This window comes from Sapajus apella, unplaced genomic scaffold, assembly GCF_009761245.1.
Source record: "Sapajus apella isolate SASKATOON/1434 unplaced genomic scaffold, GSC_monkey_1.0 scaffold73, whole genome shotgun sequence".
Taxonomy (NCBI): Eukaryota; Metazoa; Chordata; class Mammalia; order Primates; family Cebidae; genus Sapajus; species Sapajus apella.
The window spans coordinates 8,503,765-8,531,428 of NW_022437013.1; the positions used below are offsets into that span (position 1 = coordinate 8,503,765).

The window sequence follows — 27,664 nt, forward strand, 5'->3', positions numbered from 1 at the left end:
CTCCTTCTCCTTCTCCTTCTCCTTCTCCTTCTCCTTCTCCTTCTCCTTCTCCTTCTCCTTCTCCTTCTCCTTCTCCTTCTCCTTCTCCTTCTCCTTCTCCTTCTCCTTCTCCTTCTTCTTCTTCTTCTTCTTCTTCTTCTTCTTCTTCTTCTTCTTCTTCTTTCTTCCCTTCATCAGGCCAGGGACAGTGGCTCACAGCTGTAATCCCAGCAATTTGGATGCCCAATGCAGTGGTGGGGGACCACTTGAACTCCGGAGTTCAAGACCAGCCTGGCCAACATCGTGAAAACCCATCTCTAATAAAATACAAAAAATACAAGGGCAAGGTGGTGGGTGCCTACACTCCCAGCTACTCGGGAGGCTGAGGCAGGAGAATCACTTGAACCTGGGAGGCAGAGGTTGCAATGAGCCTAGATAGTGCCACTGCACTCCAGCCTGGGCCACACATTGAGACTGTATTTCAAAAAAAAAAAAAAAAAAGAAAAAGAAAGTAACATTCTCTGTTTAATCTACTTATAACTTGAAGAATTAGGAGATAGTCAAGAATCAGGCTTATCTACATAACACCGAAACAATTGGTTAAAAGTGGAATGTTCAGTCACTTAGTTCAAATAATATATCTTTTAGTAAACATGTGTAATATTAACTGTGGCAAAGGGTTATTAAAATAGAAAGAGGGAAGAGTAAAATTTTAAATACTACAATGGGAAAAATAGCTGAGTTGAGTAACATTTTAGATGTGTAGGCAGAAAAAAACATGGAGAATATGTAAGGGAACTTGTGTCTTGCAAAATGTAGCATTCTGATTCATTGTAGTTTGTCAGATATTTAGGAATAGAAGGCACTCATGCTCAAAGTGTTAGTGATTTATCAAAGCTCTAATGATATTTCTCTTAGAAGAATTAAGAATTATACTCTTAAGACATTAACAATAACCTTGCTTTACTGGCTTTCTTCTTCAGATGTTAAAATTAACTTTTTTCTTTTTTGAATTGAATTTCATTTTCCACCTAAAGCAAGGTATAGTTTTCTCAGGGTTGTTGCTGATTATTCTTTAAAAAGGAATTGAGTCAGTTACAGATACCAGTAGATGGGAAGCAGTGATGTAGATAATACAAAGGAGTAGATAATCAAAAAGACATTCAAAGTTGGCTTTGAAATGCCAGCTTCAGCACATTTTCATCTTATGTTTTATGCAGGCATTCTCTTCAGACCTATAAAGAAGTGACTCTGAAGTATGCTGACTGATCAAAGAAAGTTAACCTGAGATTTAAACACTATCAGTGGGCTAGCCACATGCAAATAATTAAATTAATGGCAAAACTTATCGTTTTTGTATTCTGTATGTCACCTTATTCCCATGAGCATGTAGTCACTAAAAGGATTCTATGAACTTACTGATCTTATTCATTCTGGGAATTTATTCACATCTTCAAGATGGTTAGTTTTAAAATAATCAATTAGATTGATTTTTGTTTTATTTAAATCAATTTGGCTGACCTTGGCTGAGTGTCTTGGTGTTCTCTTAATTGAAACAATTGCCATATGGTGTCAGAAGACATTGGAAATTTGATTTCAGATGCCAATATAACAAGTTACCCAAACCTGCATGCCCTGCACATGTATCCTAGAACTTAAAAATTTAAAAATATGGAAAAAATAAAAATAAAAACAGGTTATCATTTAAATATGCTTGAGACAAGTACTGAAGTTTTTGAATTAGTCATAAAGACGTTCAACATGCCCTCTACTGGGCCTTTCTTTTGTAAGGTTGGAACAAAAAAATGCTGTGTCATCCAGTTGTACAGTGGGTTGAGAAAAGGAATTCCACTGTAACTATAATACGCAATGAATAAATCCTAAATACAAATTCACAAGTTTTTTTGGTATGGATAGGTCTGGCTCACTTACCTAGTTTTAAAGGAAGATTTAAAATACTGTCTAGGACCAAATAAATGAAAACTTTGTTATGTGCTTAGGAATTCCCCTGTGTTTTATGAAACAAAATGATCTTACTGTCAGGTGATAGCACCATAAATATGTAAACCAACTAAATAATTCTGCCAGCCACAAGAGGATATCTGTGAAGGGGTGGATACTAATTCCAGATTTTTGCAGGGTTTGCAAGTGCATTTTCACTCCAAACCTCCCCACCCATGGGGCTACGCAGTGGGTAAGTGGGGAGAGAGGCCGGCCCCTATAAATAAGTATATCTTCCTATAAATTAAGTGGGTATTTTGAGAATGAGGAATTTGATTCAGTGGTTTTTTTCAGCAAAAATTATTGCTTTTTTTTCTTTTTCTTTAATTCAAATTTTTTTTTAATTGCATTTTAGGTTTTGGGGTACATGTGAAGAACATGCAAGATTGTTGCATAGGTACACGCATGGCAGTGTGATTTGCTGCCTTCCTCCCCATCACCTATATCTGGCATTTCTCCCCATGCTATCTCTCCCCAACTCCCCACCCCTCGCTGTCCCTCCCCTATTTCCCCCGACAGATCCCAGTGTGTGATGCTCCCCTCCCTGTGTCCACATGTTCTCATTGTTCAATGCCCACCACAAAAATTATTTCTATATTTGCTGTGGATCAAAATATTTTTCAACATTCTGCGTGGTAAAGTAGCAAATAATCAGGAAGTATTTTCCCACCAATTTCCTTCACTGTCAAATGGGTTGTGCACAGTTCAGTTGCATACATTGTACACATGTAAGCCACATTTCAGTTGACCACATATTCCTGTTTATGGCTTCAGAAGAGGCAAATCACAAAACTAGACCGAACCTAGAGAGACTATTACTTCCACTTCTCCCAGTGCCAACAGACACACAAAAAATAAAATTGGCCAGAATATAGCAGGCTATTTTATTTGTGAATTTCTCCCTAAGGCAACCAGATCAGTTTTTTTTTTTTTTTTTTTTTTAAGATGAAGTCTTGCCCAGGCTGGAGTACAGTGGCACGATCTCAGCTCACTGCAAACTCTGCCTCCTAGGTTCAAGCAATCCTCCTGCCTCAGCCTCTCCAGAAGCTGGGATTACAGGGCCCTGCTACCATGCCCTGCTAATTTTTGTATTTGATTAGAGACAGAGTTTTACCTTGTTGGCTAGGCTGTCCTCATACTCCTGACCTCAAGTGATCTGCCCGCCTCAGCCTCCCAAAGTGCTGGGATTACAGGTGTGAGTCACAGTGCCTGGCCAGATCAGCTTTTGATACCCCTGAAACTCCAAAATGTATTAATTTTATCAAACTGAAAATTCTTCTGACTTATTTAAGTCAATATCCTCAATCAATTGTAGTTCTCTGAGTTTCCTAATACATTATCCATGATTGTTTACACCATTTTAACAGAATTTATAATAACAGGTGCAAAAGTAGTGCTTGGAAGACTAGAAATTTGCCTTTTGTTGTGTATGTCTTCATTGCTTTCCTTTTGTTCATAACAAATTCTAGTGATATATCAAAGACAAGGGTGAAACAGACTCAGGGTCAGGAAAACAACCATATTAAAGGAATTGAGATTATCTATTTTTTTCATATTTCAGTAGAACATGGTACTTTACTGTTTAGCTTCTCAGGAATCAGAATACAATTCATGCAGTAATTAAAATTGATATGAAAGTAAATTTAGGACATTGGAGTGTTTGTTTGTTTTTGCCATTTTGTTTGGCTGAAGGTAAAAGTCTTAAATTACCCTTCTATTCTGAGTACTATTTTCTTTCCGTAAAGTACAAATAGGATATGTGATTGAGGAAGGCTTTCTTTTTTTTTCTTTTCTTTTTTTTTTTTTTTGAGACGGAGTTTCACTCATGTTACCCAGGCTGGAGTGCAATGGCGCGATCTCGGCTCACCGCAACCTCCGCCTCCTGGGTTCAGGCAATTCTCCTGCCTCAGCCTCCTGAGTAGCTGGGATTACAGGCACGCACCACCATGCCCAGCTAATTTTTTTGTATTTTTGGTAGAGACGGGGTTTCACCATGTTGACCAGGATGGTCTCGATCTGTTGACCTCGTGATCCACCCGCCTCGGCCTCCGAAAGTGCTGGGATTACAGGCTTGAGCCACCGCGCCCGGCCCTGAGGAAGCCTTTCTAAAACATATAAACTATTTCTAAGATCTTACTGTAGGGAAATGAAAACATTCCCATAAGAAATTATAACAGGCTGGGTATGGTGGCTCATGCCTATAATCTCAGCACTTTTGGGAGGCTAAGGAGGGCAGATTACCTGAGGTCGGGAGGTTGAGACCATCCTGATCAACATGGAGAAACCCTATCTCTAGTAAAAATACAAAATTAGCCAGGTGTGGTGGTACATGCCTGTAATCTCAGCTACTCGGGATGCTGAGGCAGGAGAATCACTTGAATCCGGGAGGAAAAGGTTGTGGTGAGCTGAGATCGTGCCATTGCATTTCACCCTGTGCAACCAGAGTGAAGAAACTCCATCTCAAAGAAAAAAAAAAAAAAAAAGAAGTTGTAACAGAAAAATGTTCCAAATGAATATAAAACAAAACCAAATCAACATAGAGTCATATTATAAAAATGTAATTACAGTTAAAGGACACAATTCAGTGAAATGGAAGCCTAAGTAGAAGATTCATAATGTATTATTACTTGAAGGAGACAAGTTTTATCAATATTTATCACTTTTCTAACATTTTAGGTATTTATAGAGTAAGGATTAATGGACTGTGAACATCTATTTCTTCAGAAAAGCATTAATAGGATATCCAATAATGTGAACAATATCCACAAATGAGCAATGGGAATATTCTTTTAGATACAACTTTTTTCATTGTCAGAAGTACAGTCTGACACCATGATGTATGCAAGCATACAGAATAAAGGAAACAGAACCCTACTTTCACTATTATTTTGCAAATAGAGTGAAACTATACTAATCAGACTTCCTTGAAGTTGGCAAGTTCTATAACTGGAATTATAGAATATAGTAATATTTCATTATTTTGGAGAATGACTAGTACTCATTCCATGATAAAGGAAATTCATATTGTATATAAGTTCTTCACTGGGAAAAAAACCCCCACAATTTTTCTGGTGCTTTAGAAAGTATTAATTCGCATAGAAGCAACTGAACTATTAATTAAAATCACTTACATTGTTCTTTGAAGCAGATTTCTGTATTTCATTAGCTTTGATTACATTACTGTATAGTCTCAAAACAGGCATTTTGTGTATTTTTAAATATAACCTTTCATTGTTAAGAAACCTGCTGTCAGGTAGGCCTTCCTCTCAAAGTTTTAAAAATATACAAAATGCAGGTTTATTATTTTCAAGTAATACAACAACACAAAGGAATCACTACTGAAATGATGCCGAAGAGAAGCACTACTGGATTTGCTTTATTGAACAGGCAAAGATTGTTTGCAGGAAACAGTTGTTTCTATATACTACTTAAAGAGTTCCTATTCTCTGAAGGCACTTAATAATCTCCTCACTCCTCTAAGTGCTAAACCCACATTTTAAACTTAAACGCTGGTAAGACTTAGTGAGGGTTTTAATGCTCTACTCAAATTCACATAGTATGATGGAGATCACTACATCTACAATAGCTTATGTAGATAAGTGGAGAGTAATGTTAACTACTTCCACAATATTGTGCAGTGAAACAAGATCTGAACTGGTATCTGGTTCCTTCACTCCATGACCCTGTGTGGGTGTAAGCACTTTATGTTGCTGTGTGAATCACTGTTGGTAATCTAGGCAGTTCCTACTGCCAGAGCTTTATATAGAAGCAGCCTAGCAAAGAAGTCATGTCTCCAACTGCCAGCTAAAGATGAGACATCAAATAGCAGCGGGGAGAACAGACAGAGATTAAAAGAGTACTCTGTTAAAAGTCAGCATGGTGTCATTAAGCGAAGGAATCCCAATCTTTCTGGTGTTATTACACTTAAATGGCTCTAGATAGAATAACGAAATAGGTAATATTTGTTTAGTGGGATAGATACTCACTTTTCCAGCCTCATTCAATCATTTTCATACTCTCATTTATTCATCCATCAATGAAGGCCTGGTATGAATGAAACAAAGTCCCTGGATGTCCTTTAGTCTTTTACTGCTTCCAGATCACACCTCAATCAAATCTGCTATTTTACACTCAGGTTGCCATCAATGAATTAATTCCTGCTAAGGTATCAGTACTTTTCAGTTGGTGTTATTTTTCCTGGGACCATGTGCCTTTTTAAAAGAACTCTAAGACCCCATGGCTTTTAAAACCCGAAGGAATGCTGTTTTAGTAAAGGATGAAAATTTAGACAGCATATTAATAAGGAGGAGGATATTGGTGGGCAGGGGGATTCCTGAGACCCAAAAAACCCACATTGCACAGATGACTGGCCCCCAAATCCTTCTCCAAGACATAAAAGTAAAGTCATCCTCAAAAAGCAGATGGAGTACCCCCATCCCACCATTAGAAAAATTTTAAAAATTATCTATTTATTATTATTTTAGTGGTAAAAACATTGAAATTCTACCATTAGTTAAAAAAAAAAAAGCAAATGAATCAATACCACTGATTGGGAATTGACTGGATGATATAAAATAAATAGAAGACAATTTCAAATATGTCCTATATTGTTCAGGAAGGCACAACAAGGAAAAATGTGTGAAAGTTAGAGGAAAGCACATTCTGGCATAGTTTGAAAAATAACTTTCTAAAAACTTGAGCTGTTCAGCAATGAACTGAACTGCCTTGCGAGATGATGAAGTCTCTGTCTCTGAAAGTGCCCAAGTAGTAAATGAATGACCACTGGACAGGGTTTTAGTTTAAGGGATTCCTGGAGTACATGAAAATGTTATATTCTTTTGTGTTTAATCTATGAATCTATTATTCTATCATAATTAGGAATTCAGGAATTATACAAATGAATATATAAGAATACATAAAAATAGGCAAAAAAACAAAATTAGCATGACCCAAACAATGTATGTAAATTTTGAATATGTGCCAGGTAAAGGAAAGATCAGGATAAACTGTTAGCCAAAAAAGACTTCTTGTAGGACACATATTTTTGTCCAATAGTTTAAAATGAGAAAGAGACTTTGATAGGTGAAGAAGAGGGAGAGTGAACCAAAAGTAAGGATGACTTCATGAGCATCATCTTGCTACTGCCATAGTTTTTACTGTCTACTATAGAATAGACATTGTGCAAAGTGCCTTCTTTATATGCATTATCTAATTTAATCCTTACAACCACCCTATATAAAGTAGTACCACATACTCTTATTTCTTATCAGATCCTACACATCTTTTGCCGTTTAAAGTAGTATTGCTAGTATTCCCATTTTATAGATGAGATGACTGATGTCAGAAGACTGAGATTCAGAGTGGTTAAGTAACTAGTCCAAGATCACACATCTAGAAAACAAACAGCAGATCTGGGATTCAAACCCAGTTCTGTCCTCCTACAAAGCCCATGCCTTGAATCACTATTACATCTCACTGCTTTTGGTAGAAGCCATGCATGCTTGAAGGTTCAGAGATAGAACTATGAAATTTAAAACTTGGGAGGACAAATAGTTGACTCTCAGTAAATATTCCTTGAGTTAATAAGCAAACCCTTGTTTTTTAGATGAAAAAAATCACATTTTTTGCCTTCTCTTATTCTCCAGTTAGAAAACCCAAGTCAGCCAGAACTTGCTCTCCCTAACAGATTTCCTCCTAGCCACACTGCAAAGCTATCCTTGGCTAAGGCTACGGACAAGTAAACAGGAATGAATAGCACCCCAGGGCTTCATACCCTAAGGCTTCTCTTCACCCCTTGATCGCCCAGGCCCTTGAGGTATCATGTGGTAAGCATCAGATTAGAGCCCTAGTATTTCTCTTTAGGCCTTCTTTAAGCTGCCCTTGTTGAGGTAATGGAAGGCAGCTTCCAGGTGAGAAAGATGCATTCTTTGTGAAACAATCAAATTATATACCTTCTGTTAACCAAAATGTGATTTACCCACCTATCTCTGAGTTCTGTTCCAAGAAACCCTCACAAATCCCTTTGGTAAATATGGCCATTTTGCATATCCTAGCTTTTTTACAAAACTAATTTTCTAAGAGTGTTTGCCTGTTTGTATGGTTGAAATGATACTGCATTTCTCAGATGTAACCACTATGGCCTCCAACTGCAGCTAATGTTGCTATACATAAGTTACCGAGCATTTAGATGCTGGCTGCATCCTATATGAGGCTAAAAAAATCAGTGGAAAAATTATTTCTGAAAAATGGTTATTTGGTCCATGCTGACATATTTAGAGCTAAAATAATATCAAACATCTTATTTGACTGATTCTGCACTTCTCTTCTGCTGCTGAATTGACTGCTTTGAGGAAAAGAACTCAATTTACATTTCTATTTGAAAGCTAAAAATATACACAAATAAATGTCGATTGAATTTAATTCAATTCTGGAATGTAGGGTATCCAGGCATTTAATGATTCCAATTTTGACATCCTAAGGCCTTCTCTAAGTTTCTACCAGTTTTTACTAAAATCCTAATCTTATCAAGGCAGATAAGTAATTAGCATTAATTATAACAGATCATTTTCCAGCCATTTGATTTATTAAAATGGCCCCAAAGAATTTTTCATGTGCTTGTTCTTTATAATGATTTCCTATTTTTATGCAACGTCCTCCAGATACCCAGGTGACACTCAAGTCAAGTACCAACTTGTACATGGATTAAGACTATAAAGGAGTTCCATTTGGAACCCTAGGGCAGGTTAGTTTTATATTCAGGTCATTTAGCACCTGTTACTCTCCAGTGTACACTCCCTCCCTGCTGAAACATTGACATGCTTCTCCATCTCTGTGATCTACAATCATAGCTCTAGGAACAAACCCTTCTGATTTAAATTCATTCACATTTTCATGCTTAATCTGTTCAGCTCTGCCCTTCCCAGCTCCTTCAAAATTGCCTGCTCCCTTGTAAATAATGCTCTTACATTTTATATACAATGCTAGACTTTTACATTGATAAACAAAGTCCCATACTTGTCTGAGACAAATTTACTCCAGAATTTCATTTCCAATCTTTACATTATTGCCACCTGGTCTCATATTCATTTCATCCTTAGCTAGTGCCCCAAATGGAAACTCATTTGCTTACTATTTACTTCTGCACTCCTCTCTCTGTACTGCTCATTACTTTCTTCTTCTACTTCTCCTCTCCCCAAAGTTTCCATTGTGTCTTCTAGATGTCTGGTTACATGACACATATTTAACTGTATACTTTCCTCGTCTTCTCTTTGCTGTGGGTTCCCTGTGGTTCCTGACTCAACCAAAAGCTATCTTATCATGAGGACACGACTTCTCCTTCAGGTATTTTCAGTAAAGGTAGCTCATCTGTTCGTGCCCCACATATTTCAAGGCATAGGAGTCTCTTCACTCTCATATTGCTGTTTCCAGACTACTCCCCCACTCTTATGAATCAAAAATCTGCTTCTTGGAGACTCAGAGCATTTTGTTTTAACAATCTCTATTACTTTCCTCTCTGCTTGCCCATGGACCAACCTCCCAGTCATTTCCCCACATTTATTGAAGACATTATCATTTGGATCACAGACATCCTTTTCACCCCCAAATCCTTACATCATCCAACATTCTGGCCTCAGCGTGATTCAACTTCAGGAATTTTTGTCTCCATTCCACTTTATTGACCCCAATTCCATGGCCATACTCTGGTTATTATCAGCATCCTAATTGCTAAACCTCTGAAATCCTAACAGAAATATCCCACTTTCTGATTGGTTATCTTATAACTCTCTCACTTTCATATTCCCAGTACTGGTCTTTGAACTCCTCTGCTATCAACTTCTATGTTCCAACACTGTGACCTTTACAATTCTTAACTCTTTCAGTTCCAATAACCTTAACATTTCTATTCTGCCTTTTATTGACTTGTATAAATATTAGTCCCCTGACTACATTTCCCTCCTTGAGGGCAATTATGATATTTTTGTACCATTTTTCTTTATAGTGCCTTCCATAGTATATGCTCACTAGAGAGGTATTATTGTGTACTAATTAAGAGCACAGACTCTTAATTATTAGGATATTAGGGTTCAAACCTCAGCTTTGAAATTTACTAGCTGTATGATCATGGCAAAATTAACCAATCTCTCTGTGCCTCAGTTTTCTTATATATAAAATGGAGATACTGACACTATATACCTCGTAGGAATTGTTGGGATGATTACACTTAAAAGAATGCTTGCCACATAGCTAACAGAGTACTTGCTATTAACAACTGCCCTCATAAAGGGGAAGGAAAAGCAGATATTTTAACAGGTACATTGCTGAAATAAATAAAGAGCTCCAATTTATTATGAGAAATGATGCTGAGACAGTCATTTAAAATATAAATGGAAAGCAAGTGAACTATTAAGCAAATTTTCATTTCTCTTTATTTGTTCTCCCCACAGAGGAGATGTCAGTGTATTGATTATTGCTAGAGATGAATTTATTTAAGTACTTTGTGTTATTATCATTGCATATCAAAGTCATTAGTTTGGTCATGCTGATAATATATGTCATTAAAAATTTAGAAAAAAATATGATATACATCTAAAACTCTAAAAAGTTACAGTTAACATTACTATATTGTTAAATATTTACATTACAATTAACATTACTATCCTGTTGAATATTTATGTGCTCTAAGCTGGTCCTGAGCATAGATAGAACAAGTTGTTGCTTGCATTATGTAACAAGGAACACTCTGAAATCATCTCCTGGAATTCACTCTTCCAAAGTTCTGTCAAAGGTCCTGATATCACCAGGAAGAAATCTGTTTTGTTTTTCTCTTAAGGTATGTTGTTTCCAGGTGCCACAAGTAAAATCCCTCCCCCAACTTTATCAAAATAGCACCTGAATCTTGAACAGTTTTCTAAATAAGTAGGACATAAAACATGCAAGTTTAGACAGAAACAGATATAATTTGTTTATATGATGTCCTTGCTGCCTATTGAATGTACTCTTAAATGAAGGAAGAGGGAAAGCTGGGGTAAGGGCAGTTAGGAACTGAGGACTGCTGAAATGAGAAAGGCAGAGAGAGAGAGTACTCAAGAGCAAGTAGCCTACTTTATACAATCTTGCTCAGACATTGTTCTGTGTGTATTTACACACACACTCTTTTCTAATGATTGCACGTAATTCTGAGGGAAATCTGTATCTGAACAGCAAATCATAATATAATAAATGAAACATTAAAAATTTAGGAGAAAGAGGCCAAGAGTTAAGCCAAGGATATATTAATGAACAAATAGCACCTGTTTAGATGCTTTCAAAATGTTCTTTGATTTTAAAATGGAGAAAAGGTACATGAAATGTAATTGAAAGGGATCACAGTAAATTTACTCATTTTGTTTTTATCTCGAAATCGGTCCCCAGAGGTACTATATCTTGATTTCCTTATAAACATACATTTTTATGCAATTATGTTTGTATGTGCCTGTACCTAGGGGAGGTGGGCACTTGGGCATTTGTGTGAAAGCATGTAAGAGGTACTAAAATCATTTGTTGTTGTAAGCCAGGTAAAACAAAAGTTTATAATGTTTGCAGAGATTCATGAATTCAAAGTATAGCTGAGTTATTTTCCAGACCTAACATGTTATATACGTACAAATACATCCCATGATCATCTCAGTTTTAAAAATAACTATGTCATTCTTTATTTGACTTGTGGTACAATGTAGTTGTCAAATATTTTGCTTAGAAATCCATCTTTTTTGCCCATATATTTCTATTTTATGTCTGTTTCCACATTTATTATTCTTTACTATTCACCATGGTACTTCATTTTGTTCTTAATAAATAATTTTCCTACTTTGTCAAGATGCTTTTACTTTTGTTTGTGTTTTACAACTTGACACTCAACTTGGAATCATATGTAAATGCAATGAAATCTTTTTTTGATTCTTTTATCCAGGGCACTAATAAAACTATATTGCGGGGAAAAACAAAATTGTCCCTTTTATCCATTGTTTCTTCTTTCTATACCTAATTTATGGAGATCACCTATTGTTTCTGTATACCACCTTATTATTTCTCCCAAGCTAACAGAAAACTATTAGGTTTTCCTTTTAGGTCATATCCTACAATGGTGACTATTATCTCTATCTATTTACGCACAAACATATATGCATATATACATATATATATTGATATTCTAGCTTACCAATAAGAATAACAAAATTCAAAAGCCTTACTGAAGTCCTGAAACTTAATAAAGAGTATCTCCCAGAAGCTTCTATCAAATAACATACTCAATGATAGAACAGTGGGAGCACTTTTCAGTAAAATTAAGAACAAGTCAAGGATATATACTGTTAGCACTATCGTAGCCCTAGATAATGGAATAAGACCACTGGGAAAATTAAGAGGTATAATAAGTATAAAAGAAGAAGCAAAACTTTCTAGAGAAAGTGATCACTTATCTTGAAATTTCAAGAGAATCAATGGATGAATTAACAGGAGTTCAACAAGGTGGTCAGATGCAAGGCCAACAATAGTGATACAAGATCAATATCAACAACTTTCTTATGTATCAGCAATAATTATGTTAATTGAAGTATTGTTTATAAAAGAGCAGCATTGAAAAAAACTCAAATGTCCGTTACTAGGGGAGTGGTTAAATAAATTAGGTGTGTGTATGCAATATTAATATGCAATAGCTAAAAGAATTAATATGCAATAGCTAAAAGAATAAATTTGATTTAAAGCTAAATTTACTGACATGAATATAACTCCAGTTTCTATTGTTGAGTAGCTGAAGCAAGCTACAGAATAACTTTGTTAATGGTAAAAATAAAACACAAAATGACTATGTGTTTTCTGCATATATATATGCGAAAGTGAATAGAAAAAGTCTGAAAGGTTACATACTGAATGAACAGCAATAGTTATCTCTTGGAAGGGTGCTGGAATTGGGGGTGGTAGTCAAGGGGAGACTCTAATTATATTGTTAGTATTTTTTATAGGAGAAACTACTCATTTATTACTTGTATCAGCAAAAATAAAAACAATTTAAAAATGTAATAGTTTTCTGAATTTACCAAATTTCATTTAAACTTGTCCACCTTTTCATAACTTAAAGAGAATTGTTTTGTAGTTTCTTAAACTTTTATTCATTCAGCAAATAGTGAAGACCATGCACTAAGCTCAGTACAACGGATATAATGGCAAACATGACAGATGTGGTCTCTGTCCTCCTGGAACTTACAATCTAGTGGGAGAGACAAAAACTAAATAAATAAGAAAATAATTAGGCCAAGTGTGATGGTTCATGCCTGTAATCTCAGCAGTTTGGGATGTTGAGGCAGACGGATTGCTTGACACTGGAGTTCGAGACCATCCTGAGCAACCCAGTGAGACTCCTATCTCTAATAAAATAAAATAAAATAAAATAAAATAAAAAAATAAAATAAAATAGCCTGGTGTGGTGGCACATGTCTGTGGTCCCAGCTAATTGGGAGGATGAAATGGGAGGATTGCTTGGGCCCAGGGAGTTTGAGGCTTCAGTGAGCTGTGTTTATACTACTGCACTCCAGCCTGGGTGACAGAGCAAGAGCCTATCTCAATCAATAAATCAATAAATAAAATAAATTTTAAAAATAAATAAATTTTAAAAAGGACAAGATACATTAAAAGATATTTAAACAAGCATGAGCAGCAGGTTTTGATAGAAAATAATATGGATAAGGTCAAGGGAGACCCGTTAGAAGAAGCATCTAAACTGGAATATGGAATACCTGTTATGAGTGATAATGATGGTGGTGAGAGAGAGCAAAGCAAGTAAAAAGCATCCCATGTGGAAAAAACTTCACATGTTGGGGAAAATGTCTGAAGATCAGAGTGGCTGAAGCATTGTGAGGGAAAGGGAAAGAGTAGACTATTAGGTTGGAGAGATAGGCAGAGGCCAGATCATGCAAGTCCTTTTAGGCCTGATAAAGTTTAGACTTTATTTGAAGAACAATGGAAAGTCACTGGGGAGCCTTGAGAAGAGGAGTGATGTGATTGACCTATATTTTTAGATCACTCTGGCTTCTGTTTAGAGTATACATGAGGTAGGTTGGGTAGAAGCAGGGAGCCCAGTTTGGAGGCTATTTGCAGTAGTCAATGAGAGAGCTGGCAGTAGCCTGCACTTGACTGGGGGTAGTAGATAGACATGTTTATATTTTCAAGGCAGCATTATGTGAAGAAACTGAAGGATAATTGACTCAGACAGAGGAGACAGCAAGTATAAAAGCTTGCGCTTATTTCTCCTAGTTAAGAAATAGAGAGAAGACCAGAGTGGCTGAGGCATGGTAATGCCGGGGAGAAGGGCATAGCATAAGGTCTGATTGTATGTGATTAGCATCAAACCTTGTAGGCCTGGGCTCAGGACATGGATTTTATTCTAACTGGGGTGAAATTACATTTTCCACAGGATCACTCTGGCTGCTATGTGCTACAGAGGGGCGAGAATAGCAGGGAGAACAGTTGAAAAGCTATTGCAGTGGTCCAGGTGAAAGATGATGTTGGCACAGGCTTGGATGGAGGCAGCAGAAGTGAAAAAGTGCATGGACTTAAGAAATGATTGGAGGTAAGATCAAGAGAACTTTATGTTTAATGAGATGTGAAATCAAAGATGAGGGAGGTATCCAGGGTTACTTTCAGGCTGTCTGGTAGGTAAATGTTTAGTGGAATTGGGGCACTGAAAGGAATCCACTGTGGCAAGAGCTCAGTGAGTAGGAGAGGAGGGAGTGAGAGGAAATGAAGTCACAGGAGTAGCCCAGATGATTCAGAGCTGGATAAAGTCTTGAAAAGAAGTTTGAATTTCCTTCGAGTGTCATGGGAAGCCACGGAAGGATTTTAAACAGGGTGAGATTTATTTTCTCCAGAAAACCACTTTGGCTTACAGTCTGGGGATTGGGCTTGGAAGAGGACAAGAGCGGGAGGGAAATCAATTAGAAAGCTATTGTAGAGGTCTAAGATAGAATGAGTGGTGTCTTTGAGATACACAGAGCTAGACAGATTTGAGGCTCATTTGAAATGGAACTGATCAGTTTTCTTGAATTAAGCTGTTCTTTATGTACATATCTGAGTTAAAGTCTTACTGAAGTTTTTGTCATCTTCTCACTTCATTTACATACCATGATTTTATTTTTCCTTTTACTTCTAGAAAAACATTTTTATAAAGCATGTGAGTTTGCTGCTATAATTAAACCCTTCCTTTTCATGCACTTCACTACTCTGGAATCGTTGAGTTTTGGGGATTCTGAATGCTGCAAACCTCACTCTAATCCACTTCTTTGGACATGGCTGAAATGATAAAAAATAAAAACCATTTTATCCCTCCCAAATTACTGACCTCGCTGACATAAACTACATCCAAATCTAAGCATTTCAAGGCATTTTACCTAAAAATAGCAAATTTAACCTAAGCTGTCTGCTCAGCAAGCAAGTACTTAACATGTTCTGGGTCTTTTGCTTGGATAACTCAGGACTCCTGAATTTTCTTGTATCACTAGAATAGAACCGAATGTCTTTGTATACAGTTTTTGGAAAAGACTGTTAGGACATTACATACTTACTTAAGAAGATGATAGGCATATCCTTCTATTTCCCACCTCATCAAAATGTCAAGTCAAAATCCTATTATTCTTTTTGGTAAGCTAGAATATGAAAATATGTGTATATATACATATATGCTTGTGTGTAGATAGATACACATATATTCACCAATGTAGAATATAATCCAAAGGAGAAATCCAAGAGCAAATTGGGAAACTGCTATTGGACACAGCTCAATGGGAAACTGAGTTAAAAGTTTACCTCCAAGTATTAGGCCATACACTATTCTTCCTCAGTGGAAGCTATTCACAGACTGAAATTATCCCCTTCAGAAAAAGAACACTGTTAGTAGGGAAGCTGTAAATAGACTGGACCCAGGAGTAAGGACACTCTGTATTTAAATCATGAAACCATGTAAGGTAAAGGGTGCAGAAACACCCCTTAGGCTTATCAGGTCCCTTGAAGGCAACTAATAGGGGATGGGGAGGCACAGAAATGTAAAAGGATGTGGAGGGTGGGTGACGTAGATTGCTGGTGAGAAAGAGCTAAGCTGCCCCTGATATTTAGGACCTATCCTGGCACTCTCAATTAAGCCTATTAAGCCTTGACATTTTCTTGTTGAATATAAACCATCTCACAGAACATCAACATTAGAGAAGGTCAATCTTTGACCATGATGGATCAAAACAATCAAACAAAAAAGACTACTCCATAATCAGGTCTGAACACAGACATATGGACAGTGTCCAAAGCCACAAAAATTACCAAATATCTCTCTATTCTGGCTAATAAAGGTAACTATTGCTTCTTTACCAAATACAGCTTTAGCCATGAGCTAGTCTTCCCGACTTATAAAAAAGATTTATTTAGAAACATAAACACAGAATCACCTCAACTTACTGGCAGCCTCCAAGATCAGAACAAAGCCAGCTAGGGTGACCAACTTGTCATAGTTTTCCCAAGAATTTCCTGGTTTCACACTGAGAGTCCCACATCCCAAGAAACTTTCAATCTCAAGCAAACTAGAATGGTTGGTTAACAACCACCTTCCTTCAACTCTCCCCCAAAACACTGAAGCAAGCCCAAATCCTGCAAGACCTTGTTAACACCCTCTTACTAGGATTCCCCATGGTTTTCCATGGTATGTGCTCTTCCAATTGCTGCAACAAGTAATAAATCTAACTTTTTAAACTACAATTCTGTTGCTAGTAGTCTTTGGCTGGAGAGCATTGACATCGGAAAGAAGAAAAGAGACACAGCATTGTGGAAGTGCTTAGTAAGGCCTAGTACAGGAAAATGGGACTGAAGAAATGAAGAGGTAGGGAGAGTCAGGGAAGAGAAGAAGGGTACAAGGGCCTGAGGGAGCTACAGTGTGATTTTCTGAAAAGGTGGTTTTTAGGGGTCATACAAGACAAGATGACAGAAAGTGAAGCTGTGAACTTTATTATAGGAGGACTTCCCCCACCCACTGTGTCAAAATGAAACAAAACACGAATGAAAAGTCAGTAACAACAAACAAAATGTTGGCATAAAATAATGGCAGTCTTTAATGATCTAGTGTTTGCTCATCTAGTTTTCATATCCACACTTACTGCCTTATGTTTGTCAACTGCATCACTGAATAGTTTTTATATAAGGGAAATTTCTAGGAAGGAAGAAATCCAATGGCACACTAGTTGGCAGATCTTAAAGTGGCAAAATTCCAAATTTAGTTTTAATTCTTAGGGGTTGATATCATTATATGTTAAAAAACAACATTCATTAAATAAAATAAACACCCTGTAACAGTGCCCGATATATAGTAAATGCAAATAAATGTTAACTATCACAGTTATGATGATTACAGTATCTTTTTTCAACGTGTTTGTTTTGAAACAGGTGCAATACTGTAGCTTTTTCTCTTTAAAAATATTTTTGATCACGTATCTTTGGCTATATTGGAGGCATATATTGAATAATAAGTCTAACTGCCTCCTTTTAAAAACTCTGTTCAGAGGCACATATTCAAATGACTATGCATTTTTTTTTTTGGAGAGATTTACTGTGAGTGATCTTTGGTAAATATTTCATATTTACTGGCAGGGTACCTAGATTCAACTATATATTAGTCCCTAATGCAGGTTGCAAAGAAAGTTTTGAAAATAGAACTATTATTTAGTTTGATATTATTTATACTTTAAAAATAGCACGAGAATGTGTAAGTAGAATGTGTGCATGCAAAAGGAAACCCAGAGTATTCAGGATCTCTAAGTTTAAATGCATAGCAAGTAGGTTCCTTAGAACAGATTTAATTCCTAAGCTTTATCGGAAAATAGCATTACTTTCTTTCTACAAAATGAAATTTACTCGTAGAAACATGGGAACAGACAGGGAATGCTTATGAGTTGCTCTTAGCTAGAAAATAACATAAAATGTGAATGTCCAAGCTCTTGCAATGTCCAGGATGTGTCACAAAAGGTAGCACATAAAGCTTTGTTACATATACAATAATTTTGTAGTATTGAAGATCATCTTACCTGTTTTTTGATGCTCTGTGAGATAAGCAGTTTGGTTTTCAAATATTGGTACTAAACTGCCATATTGTACGTGTACAACTTGGAACGTTCCAAGCACCATACTATTCTTAACATAAGTTTGATTTTCTCCTTTGATTCTAAAATCTGCTTAATTTACTTTGCATTAGTTTTCTTAGAGGCCAAATTTGACAGTGATAACACCAATTATCAAAATATTGCATTCATCTACTGTCAGCTCTTGCCTTGATTGAAATTATTCGTTTTTTTCTTGGACCAAGTCTAGTCTGGAAAAAACACACATGCCTATCCACAATGAACAAATCTTACAAGCATACAGTAGAGTCAAATCCTCATTTCTGTAACATTTTACATGCTTACAATAGGCTATTGTTTAATTATAGTGAAACTGTTTTGTAATTTCACATACTTGAAAATATACAATCCCTCTTGCAGAAGAAAATGAATCAAACTGAAAGGTGCAAATTAATAATGAAATTAATTTTTTAAATGTTTACCGGTAAAGGCACAGTTTATCAAAAAGCAATTTATGACATAATACGCACTGAGGAAGTATATATTGCTAAGAAAATACGAAAAGATAATAGGAATCACTTCATGAATTGCTACTGTCTTTGGGACAAATTAATTAAAAATATTGAATAATAATAAAGTAATTCCAACTAGTGCCAGGCAAGAAAATTTAAAGTAAAGTTGTTTTACAACCTCGTTGCCAGAACTTAGAGCAGTTCTAGATGGAAATACCATTCTAAAATAAACACAGACATTTACCCTCTTTGTGAATCAATTATTACTTACCAAAATTTGCCATCTGTATTGTCTGATTGCCGGTCTCTGGAGCATTGTAAATCACAACAGCATCAGCATTTCTTCTGCCTGCTGTCTGAATTTTTTCTGAAAATGTACAGTTACCTCTTTCTATCAGCGCAATCCAGGGCTTCTTAGTAGTAGTAAACCTAATGTTGTGGTCACAAGCTTGGTAGTTATTGTTCTTAGGGATGCCTACCACCCCCATAGCATTAGCCACTGGTGAAGCTAATCCATAAACACCACATTCACATGTCTCTATTGCAGTGTAGTTGCTGGTTTCATTGTAATAAGTCACAGTCACATAGGCGTTCATTGAAAAAGATGCTGTAATTTTAAGTAAAAAGGTAAAAATTGCAAGGAGCCAAAAAAACTTGGACTTATTCTCCTGGTTCATTGCTCATGCATTTGAGCATAAAATTTAAGATGTCTGCTGATATTTCCAACTATCAGTCACCATTGTATACTCACGTCCCTGCTAAACAGAAGTTTGAAATTTCAGTTGCACGTAGGTAACTGATCTCACCTCCAGCAACATAAGCTCTGAATACATCAGCTCTATTTCACTTTAGTTATCTACATTCCCCTTTGCCTGCCCCTCCTCCAACTATACACACATATAACCCTTAACCAGGACTACCTTAGTAATAAATAACACCATCAACTTTATTTTACATGTCAACTTATTAGGATTGGATGACTTCGTGCAGAAGATTTTTTTTTTCTTCTTACTTGTTGCAGCTAATGCATTTTCATAAACATGGAGTGGATTGGAATGAGGAACTGGATTCTGGGGAATCGCACGTGACAAGGCTGAAAGTCACCTCTCTCAGAATATCTAAAACACTAAACTGGTTTTCCAAGCCCTGCTGAAATATGCTATCAACCAGTTCAGCTGGGAGTAAGTTAAGATCTGTAAGTTTAATTGCTATGGCATTAGTAGAATGAATTCTACTGCTTTTTTTTCTTCTAATTTCCTTTTTTTTTTTTTCTTAGCAGCCTCCCTAAGGGAGATCCTCTGTTACCTTGCTTATTCATTGGAAGCCAAACAGGTTTCAGTGGCTAGAAATTCTTTCAAGTATAGTGCCTTGCCCATGGCAGGCACTCAGATATTTGTTGATTAATACCTGTGAGTTGCTGCATTCCATTAATTTTTGTGCCCCACGTGTTTTACTCTAAAAAAGACTGCTTAAAGTTTAATTTTTAACATTTACAGTTTAAAATTTTTAGTTCTTCCAGATGTATAGGCAACTTTATTTATTTCATTGCCTCCTTTATTTCAAGTTCTGTTTTAATTCAGTAATACTCTGGATGATAGCAGCATTAGGACACATATGCTATAGGGTCAACAGGTCTGTGAAAATCGCTGGGATGGGGAGATTGCATTGTGTGCCAAGAGCTGGTGAAAGAATAAATGAACGAACAAGACAAACAGAGATATCAGGAGTCTGACTGGGTCAAGAGTCAGCAAACTAGACAAACAGGCATCAGGCTGCCAGGGAAGTAAAAAGCTACCAGGTCAAAAGGAAGGTAGGCACGATGGTAGTCCAAGGTCCAAGTCAAGTAGTCTGGTATCAGGAAGGATTACTAGAGTCAAGGGGACAGGACAACCAAAAATAGAAAAATAGGAGACATTGTTAATGGAGGTGATCAATTAAGTTGTTTCTTCTCCCTATTTCTTGTTGGTTTTTAAACATCTGATATATCACTGTTGGAGTGGACCCTGCAGGTGATAATTAACAGTTCACGCCACCTAGCAGAGAGAAGGAGTTCAGGAAATCAGCAGTAGAAACTGCTGAATAAATCCCAACAGATATATAATACAAATATGAACCTTGCTATCATATCATAGCTGCCAATTACTCATCTGTGTACCCTCCCATAGTACCTGGTATAGCTAGCATCATACACATAGTAATCACCTAGTAATTCGTGTAATTGAACTGAAAAGATTAAAGGTCTTGTGAATTAGCTTATGGTAAATTTGAGTAAACACAAATAGTTCATTGTTTTGCTGCTAGCGCTATCATTCTGATGTATTTTTAAGATCATAATAAAGTCTGTATTCACCAAAGAAAATTATCAGACTAAAAACAGAAATGTTATTATTGTTATTATAAATATTGTCAAAACCATTAGCTTACAGATTGCTGATGGACAGTCTTTTGTGATAAATTCAACATCAGCATTCAACATTTAAATGATTAGTAAAATCTCAGAAATTCAGTTTATCCTTTTCTGCCAGTAATTAAATTAAATTACTCCTTAAAAAAAAATTCTCATGAAAAACTTTAAAAGCAAATGAGTGAGAAGTTACCTAAATCTGTTAGAAGTCAAATTTTAAAAAATAATCTTGTTTTGTTTGTTTGTCTTAAAATTTATTTTCATTATTTTGTGTAGATATTTTTTCTTAGTTACATAATCATATTTATATATTTTAAATTCATTTTTCATTTAGTAGCTTAGTCATTTTATATTTTATCCTACAATCTTTGAAGACAATGCTTTGTTGTATAAATGATGTTCCATTAATGGAAATACCTCAGTTTGCTTAGTCATTCCATTTTGTTTGTTTGGTCAAAATTTTAAATAATATTTTGCTATTATCATTTTGTTAAAATAACTTTTTCTCTATTTAAGATTATGTCCTAAGATATTTTTTCAGTGGATTTAATAGGTTGAATGTTTGAACATTTAAAAAATCTTAACACATTTTACCTATTCAGGAAACAATTCAGAACAAAAATACACTAAGGAAAAGCACTCCTGCCTCTTTCCTCCTCCCATGTATCCAAGGTAGTTACCAGAGCCTGGGAAGGGAAGGAGGAGAGAGGGATGAAGAGAAGTTGGTTAATGGGTACAAGAATACAGTTAGCTAGAAGGCAGAAGTTCTAGTATTTGATAGTACAGAAGGGTGAGTATAGTTAGCAATAGTGTATAGTATATTTCAAAACAGCTAGAAGAGAAGAATTGTAATGATCCCAACACAAAGAAAAGATAAATGTTTGAGGCGATGGATATCCCAATTATCCTGATTTGGTTTACACACATTGTATGCATCATCAAAATATCACATGTACCCCAAAAATGTGTACAACTATGACCTATCAACAAAAAAATACAAAAAGGCCAGGCGCAGTGGCTCATGCCTGTAATCTCGGCATTTTGAGAGGCAGAAGTGGGCAGATTGCTTGACCTCTGGAGTTTGAGATCACCGTGGGCAACATGGTGAAACCCCATCTCTACCAAAAATACAAAAAATAAAAATTAGTCGGTGTGGTGGTGTGCAGCTGTGGCCCCAGCTACTCAGGAGGCTGAGGCAGGAGTATTGCTTGAGCCTGGGTGGTGGAGGCGGCAATGAACTGAGATTGCACCACTGCACTTCAGCCTGTCTCAAAAAACGAAACAAGACAAAACAAAATAACCCAAAAAGGCACCATTCAATAAAGGGTGACAAAACAATTGGCTAGTTAAAGGAGGAAAATGATTAGCTGCTCTTCATTTCTTCCTCACCACCCAAATAAATTACAATTGGATTAAATATTAATGTTTTCTGAAAAGTTAAGAATTTTTTAAAACAGACAATTAAAAAATTTTTAAAAGCAGACAACAGAGCTGAGTGTTTATTAAACCTTGTGAAAAGGAAAAGACTGTCTTATCAGTGGGAAAGATTAAAGTGGAACATTTGCCCACTCAACAATGTTAAACGATTTCAAATGGGCAGTGATACATTGGGGAAATATTTGTAGCAAGTGACCCAAAGATATTTTATTACATATTATTAAAGATTTTATACCCATGAAAAGCAAAGCAAGTTACAGATTAATATGCACACTATGACTTTCTTTTGGTAATAAAACCAAGCCTTCTCTGTATCTTTAAAAAGAAGTGTAATTGTATGCACAGACAAGGAGAAAGGTAGGAAAGCACACCCAGGCCTTTACCACTGGCTCCCTGTTAAATAATCTGAAGATACTAGTGTCAAATCTTCACATATCTTTGTACAAGTTAGATAATTAAGTTCTGAAAAAAGGACAACTTTGTTGGGTGCAGTGGCTCATGCCTACAATCCCAGCACTTTGGGAGGCTGAGGCTGGAAGATTGCTTGAGCTCAGGAGTTCAAGACCAGCCTGGGCAACAGGACAAAGCCCTGTCTCTCTCTATATATATTGAAAAAGTACAAATAAAATAAATTTTAAACAATGACAACTTTCCCATAACATCTTGTGCCAGTGTTGGTGTAATAAGAGAACATTCCTAAATTATTATGTTAAATTGCACTTCAAGCTGAAGTACACAACTTAAATTTATTTTGTGTGTGGGTACTTAGAAGGTGCATATATTTATGGGGAACATGAGATATTTGGATACAGGCATGCAACGTGTAATAATCACAGGGCAAATTGATATCCATCATCTCAAGCATTTATTTTCACTTTGTGTTATAAACAACCCAAGTATACTCTTCTGGTTATTTGTAAATGTACAACAAATTGTTGACTGTACTCACCCTGTTGTGCTATCAAATACTAGATCTTATTCATTCTATCTAACTATATTTTTGTATCCAACAACCCTCCCTGCTAACCCCCTCCACACTACTCTTCCAAGCCTTGTAACCATCCTTTTTCTATCTATATCCACGAATTCAATTGTATTAATTTTTAGCTTCCACAAATAAGTGAGAACATGCAAAGTTTATCTTTCTGTGCCTGGCTTATTTCACTTAACATGATGATCTCCAGTTCTACTTATGTTGTTGCCAATGACAGAATCTTATTATTTTTTATGGCCAAATAGTACTCTATTATCTATATATACCACATTTTCTTTATTCATTCGTCTGTTGATGGACACTTAGATTGCTTCCAAATTGTGGTTATTGTGAATACTGCTGCAATAGACATAGGGGCATAGATATATCTTCAATATATTGAGTTCCTTTCTTTTGTATATAGGCCTAACAGTGGGATTGGATCATATGGCGTTCTATTTTAGTTTTTTGAGGAACCTCCAAGCTGTTCTCTATAGTAGTGGTATTAAATTACATTCTCACCAACATCATGGAAGGGTTCTCTTTTCTCCACATCCTCACCAGTATTAATTATTGCCTGTCTTTTGGATAAAAGCCATTTTAACTGGGGTAAGATGATATATCATTGTAGTTTTGGTTTGCATTTCTCTGATGACCAATTATGTTACGTACATTTTCATTAATCTGTTTGACATTCGTATGCCTTCCTTTGAGAAATCTCTTTTCAGATCTTTTGCCCACTTTGATTGAATTATTAGATTCTGTCCTATAAGTTGCTTGAGTTCCTTACCTATTTTGGTTATTAATCCCTTGTCAGATGAATATTTTGCAAATATTTTCTCCCATTCTGTGAATTGTCTCTTCACTTTGTTGATTGTTTCCTTTGCTGTGCAGAAGGTTTTTAACTTGATATGATCTCATTTGTCCATTTCTTATTTGGTTGCCTATGCTTGTAGAGTATTACTCAAGAAATCTTTGCCCTATCCAATGACCTGGAGAGTTTCCCCAATGTTTTCTCGTAGTAGTTTGAGTTTAAAGTCTTAGATTTAATTCTTTAATCCATTTTGATTTGATTTTTGTATATGATGAGAGATAGGGTCTAGTTTTATTCCTCTGCATACGTATATACCAGTTTTCCCATCACCATTTATTGAAGAGGCTGTCCATTCCCCAATGTATGCTGTTGGCATATTTGTTAAAAATGAATTCACTTTAGATATATGGATTTATTTCTGGTTTCTCTATTCTGTTCCATTGGTCTCTGTGTTTTTATACCAGTACCATGCTGTTCTGGTTACTATAGCTGCGTAGTACAGTTTGAAGTCAGGCAATGTGATACCACTGGTTTTGTTCTTTTTGTTCAGGATCACTTTGGCTATTCTGAATCTTTTCGGATTTTATATAAATATTAGAAAATTTCTTTTTCTCTTTGTGAAGAACATCGTTGGTATTTTAGTAGGGATTGTGTTGAATCTGTAGATTGCTTTGGGTATTATGTACATTTTAACAATATTGATTCTTCCAATCCATAAACATGGACTCTTTTTTTGTGTGTGTGGCCCCCTCAATTTTTTGAGTTAATGTTTTATAGTTTTCATTTTAGAAGTATTTTATTTCTTTGATTAATATTTTCTCCTTCTCTATTTTATGGAATAGTTTGAGAGGAATTGATATTAGTTCTTCTTAAATATTTGGTAGAATTCAGTGGTGAAACCATTGGGTCTCCAATTTTTCTTTACTGGGAGACTTTTTATTATGACTTAGAGCTCGTTACTTGTTATTGGCCTGCTCAGGCTTTGGATTTCTTTATGGTTCAATCTTGGCAGGTTGTATGAATCTATGAATTTATCCATTTCTTCTATGTTCTCCAATTTATTGACATATGGTTGCTCATAGCAGCCTTGAATGATCCTTCAAATTTCTGTAGTATCAGTTGAATTGTCTCCTTTTCATCTCTGATTTTATTTATTTGGATTGTCTCTTTTTTTTCCTTAGCTAGATTGGCTAAAGGTTTGTCAATTTTATTTATATTTTGAAAAAAACAAGTTTTTGTTTCACTGATGTTTTGTATTTTTTAAAATTTCAATTTCATTTATTTCTGCTCTGATCTTTATTACTTTTCTTGTACTAATTTTGAATTTTGTTTGCTGTTGCTTTTCTAGCTCTGCTTTATGATGTATTGTTAGGTTGGTTATTTGAAGTTTTTCTACTTTTAAAAGGTAGGTGCTTATTGCTATAAACTTTCCCCTTAGCACTGCATTTGCTATATATAATACATTTTAATATGTTGTATTTCCATTATAATTTGTTTCCATAAATTTTTTAGTTTTGTTCTTAGTTTCTTCACTGACCCCCACTGGTCACTAAGGAGCATATTGTTTAATTTCTATATGATTTTATAATTTCCATAATTCCTCTTGTTTTTGAGATCTAGTTTTATTCCATTGTGGGCAGAGAAGATACTTGATATAATTTCATCATTTTTTTGAATTTTAAAAACTTGTTTTGTGGACTAACATATGGTCTGTCCTTGAGAACAACCCATGTGATGAGTAGAATAATGTGTATTCTATAGCCATTGGATGAAATGTCCTGCAAATATCTATTAGGCCCATTTGCTCTATAGTGCAGATTAAGTTCAATGTTTCATTGTTGATTTTCTGTCTGGAAGATCTGTCTAATGCTGGATGCAGAGATGCAGGATATTGAAGCCTCCAGTTATTATTTTATCCTAATAAATCTCTCTTATCTCTCTTTAGCTCTAATAATATTTACTTTTTATATATCTGGGTGTTCTAGTTTTTGGTACATATATATTTACAATCATTATATCCTCTGGCTGAATTGATCCCTTTATCATTATGTAATGATCTCTGTCTCTTATTATCATTTTTGTCTTGAAATACATTTTGTCTAATGTAAGGATAGCTACTCCTGCTCCTTTTTGGTTTTCTTTCACATGAAATATCTTTTTCTATCCCTTTATTTTCAGTCTATGTGTGTCTTTATAGGTAAAATGTGTTTTTCATAGATAGAAGATAGTTGGGTCTTGTTTTTTGTTTCATCCATTCAGCCATTGTCTATCCATTGATTGGAGAGTTTAGTTCATTTATTCAATCTTATTATTGATAAGGAAGAACTTACTCTTGACAGTTATTTGTTTTCTGGTTGTTTGTGGTCTTCTCTTCCTTATATCCTTCATTACTGTCTTTCTTTTAGTAAAGGTGATTTTCTCTGGCGTTATGACTTCTTGATTTTTTATTTTGTGTATTTGTTGTAGGTTCTTTGATTTGAGGTTGCCACAAGGCTTGCAGATAATATTTTATAACTATTTTAAACTGGTAACTACTTAACACTAATTGCATAAATAAACCAGCAAACAAGCAAAGAGAAAACTAATAAAAACTCTGTACTTTAACTTCACCCCTCATGTTTTAACTTTTGTTTTTCTATTTATATTTTATTATACTATCTATATCTTGAAAAGTTGTTGTATTTTTATTTTTGATAGGTTCATCTCTTAGTCTTTCTACTCAAGATATATGTAGTTTACATACAACATTTGCAGTGTAATATTATTTTGTTTTTTTTCTGTGTACTTACTATTACCCATGAGTTTTGTCTCCTCAGATGATTTCTTATTACTCATTAACATCCTTTTCTTTCAGATTGAAGAACTCCCTTTAGCATTTTTTATAGGATATGTCTGGTGTTGATGAAGTCCCTCAGCTTCTGTTTGTCTGAGAAAGTCTTTATTTCTCCTTCATGTTTTAAGAATATTTTTGCTGGATAGTCTATTCTAGGATAAAAGTTTCTTTCCTTCAGTACTTCAAATATGTCATGCTGCTCTCTCCTAGCCTATAAGGTTTCCACTGAAAAGTCTGCTGCCAGGCATATTGGAGCTTCTTGGTATGTTAGTTGTTTATTTTCTCTTGCTGCTTTTAGGATCCTTGCTTTATCCTCAACCTTTGAAAATTTATTGCTTAATGCCTTGAGGTAGTCTTCTTTGGGTTAAATCTCCTTGGTGTTCTATAACTTTCTTGTGCTTGAGTATTCATATCTTTCTCTAGGTTTGGGAAGTTCTCTGTTATTATTCCTTCGAATAAACATTCTACCCTAATTTCTCTACTTCCTTTTTAAGACTCATAACTCTTAGATTTGCCCTTTTGATGCTATTTTCTAGATCCTATAGGAGTGTTTCACTCTTTTTCTTATTCTTTTTCTTTTATCTGCT

At 35.5% G+C, this 27,664-nt stretch overlaps 1 protein-coding gene across 1 annotated transcript in view; it reads right to left on the bottom strand.

Moving 5' to 3' along the window:
- The window catches only part of RNF128 (ring finger protein 128), a 90,610-nt gene extending 71,157 nt beyond the window's left edge, over positions 1-19,453 (bottom strand). The window contains exon 1 of the mRNA XM_032250922.1: positions 18,888-19,453. Coding sequence (XP_032106813.1) covers positions 18,888-19,293 — 406 coding nt within the window. The 5' untranslated portion in view covers positions 19,294-19,453. The remainder of the gene's footprint in view (positions 1-18,887) is intronic.
- Between the last annotated feature and the right edge of the window lie 8,211 nt (positions 19,454-27,664).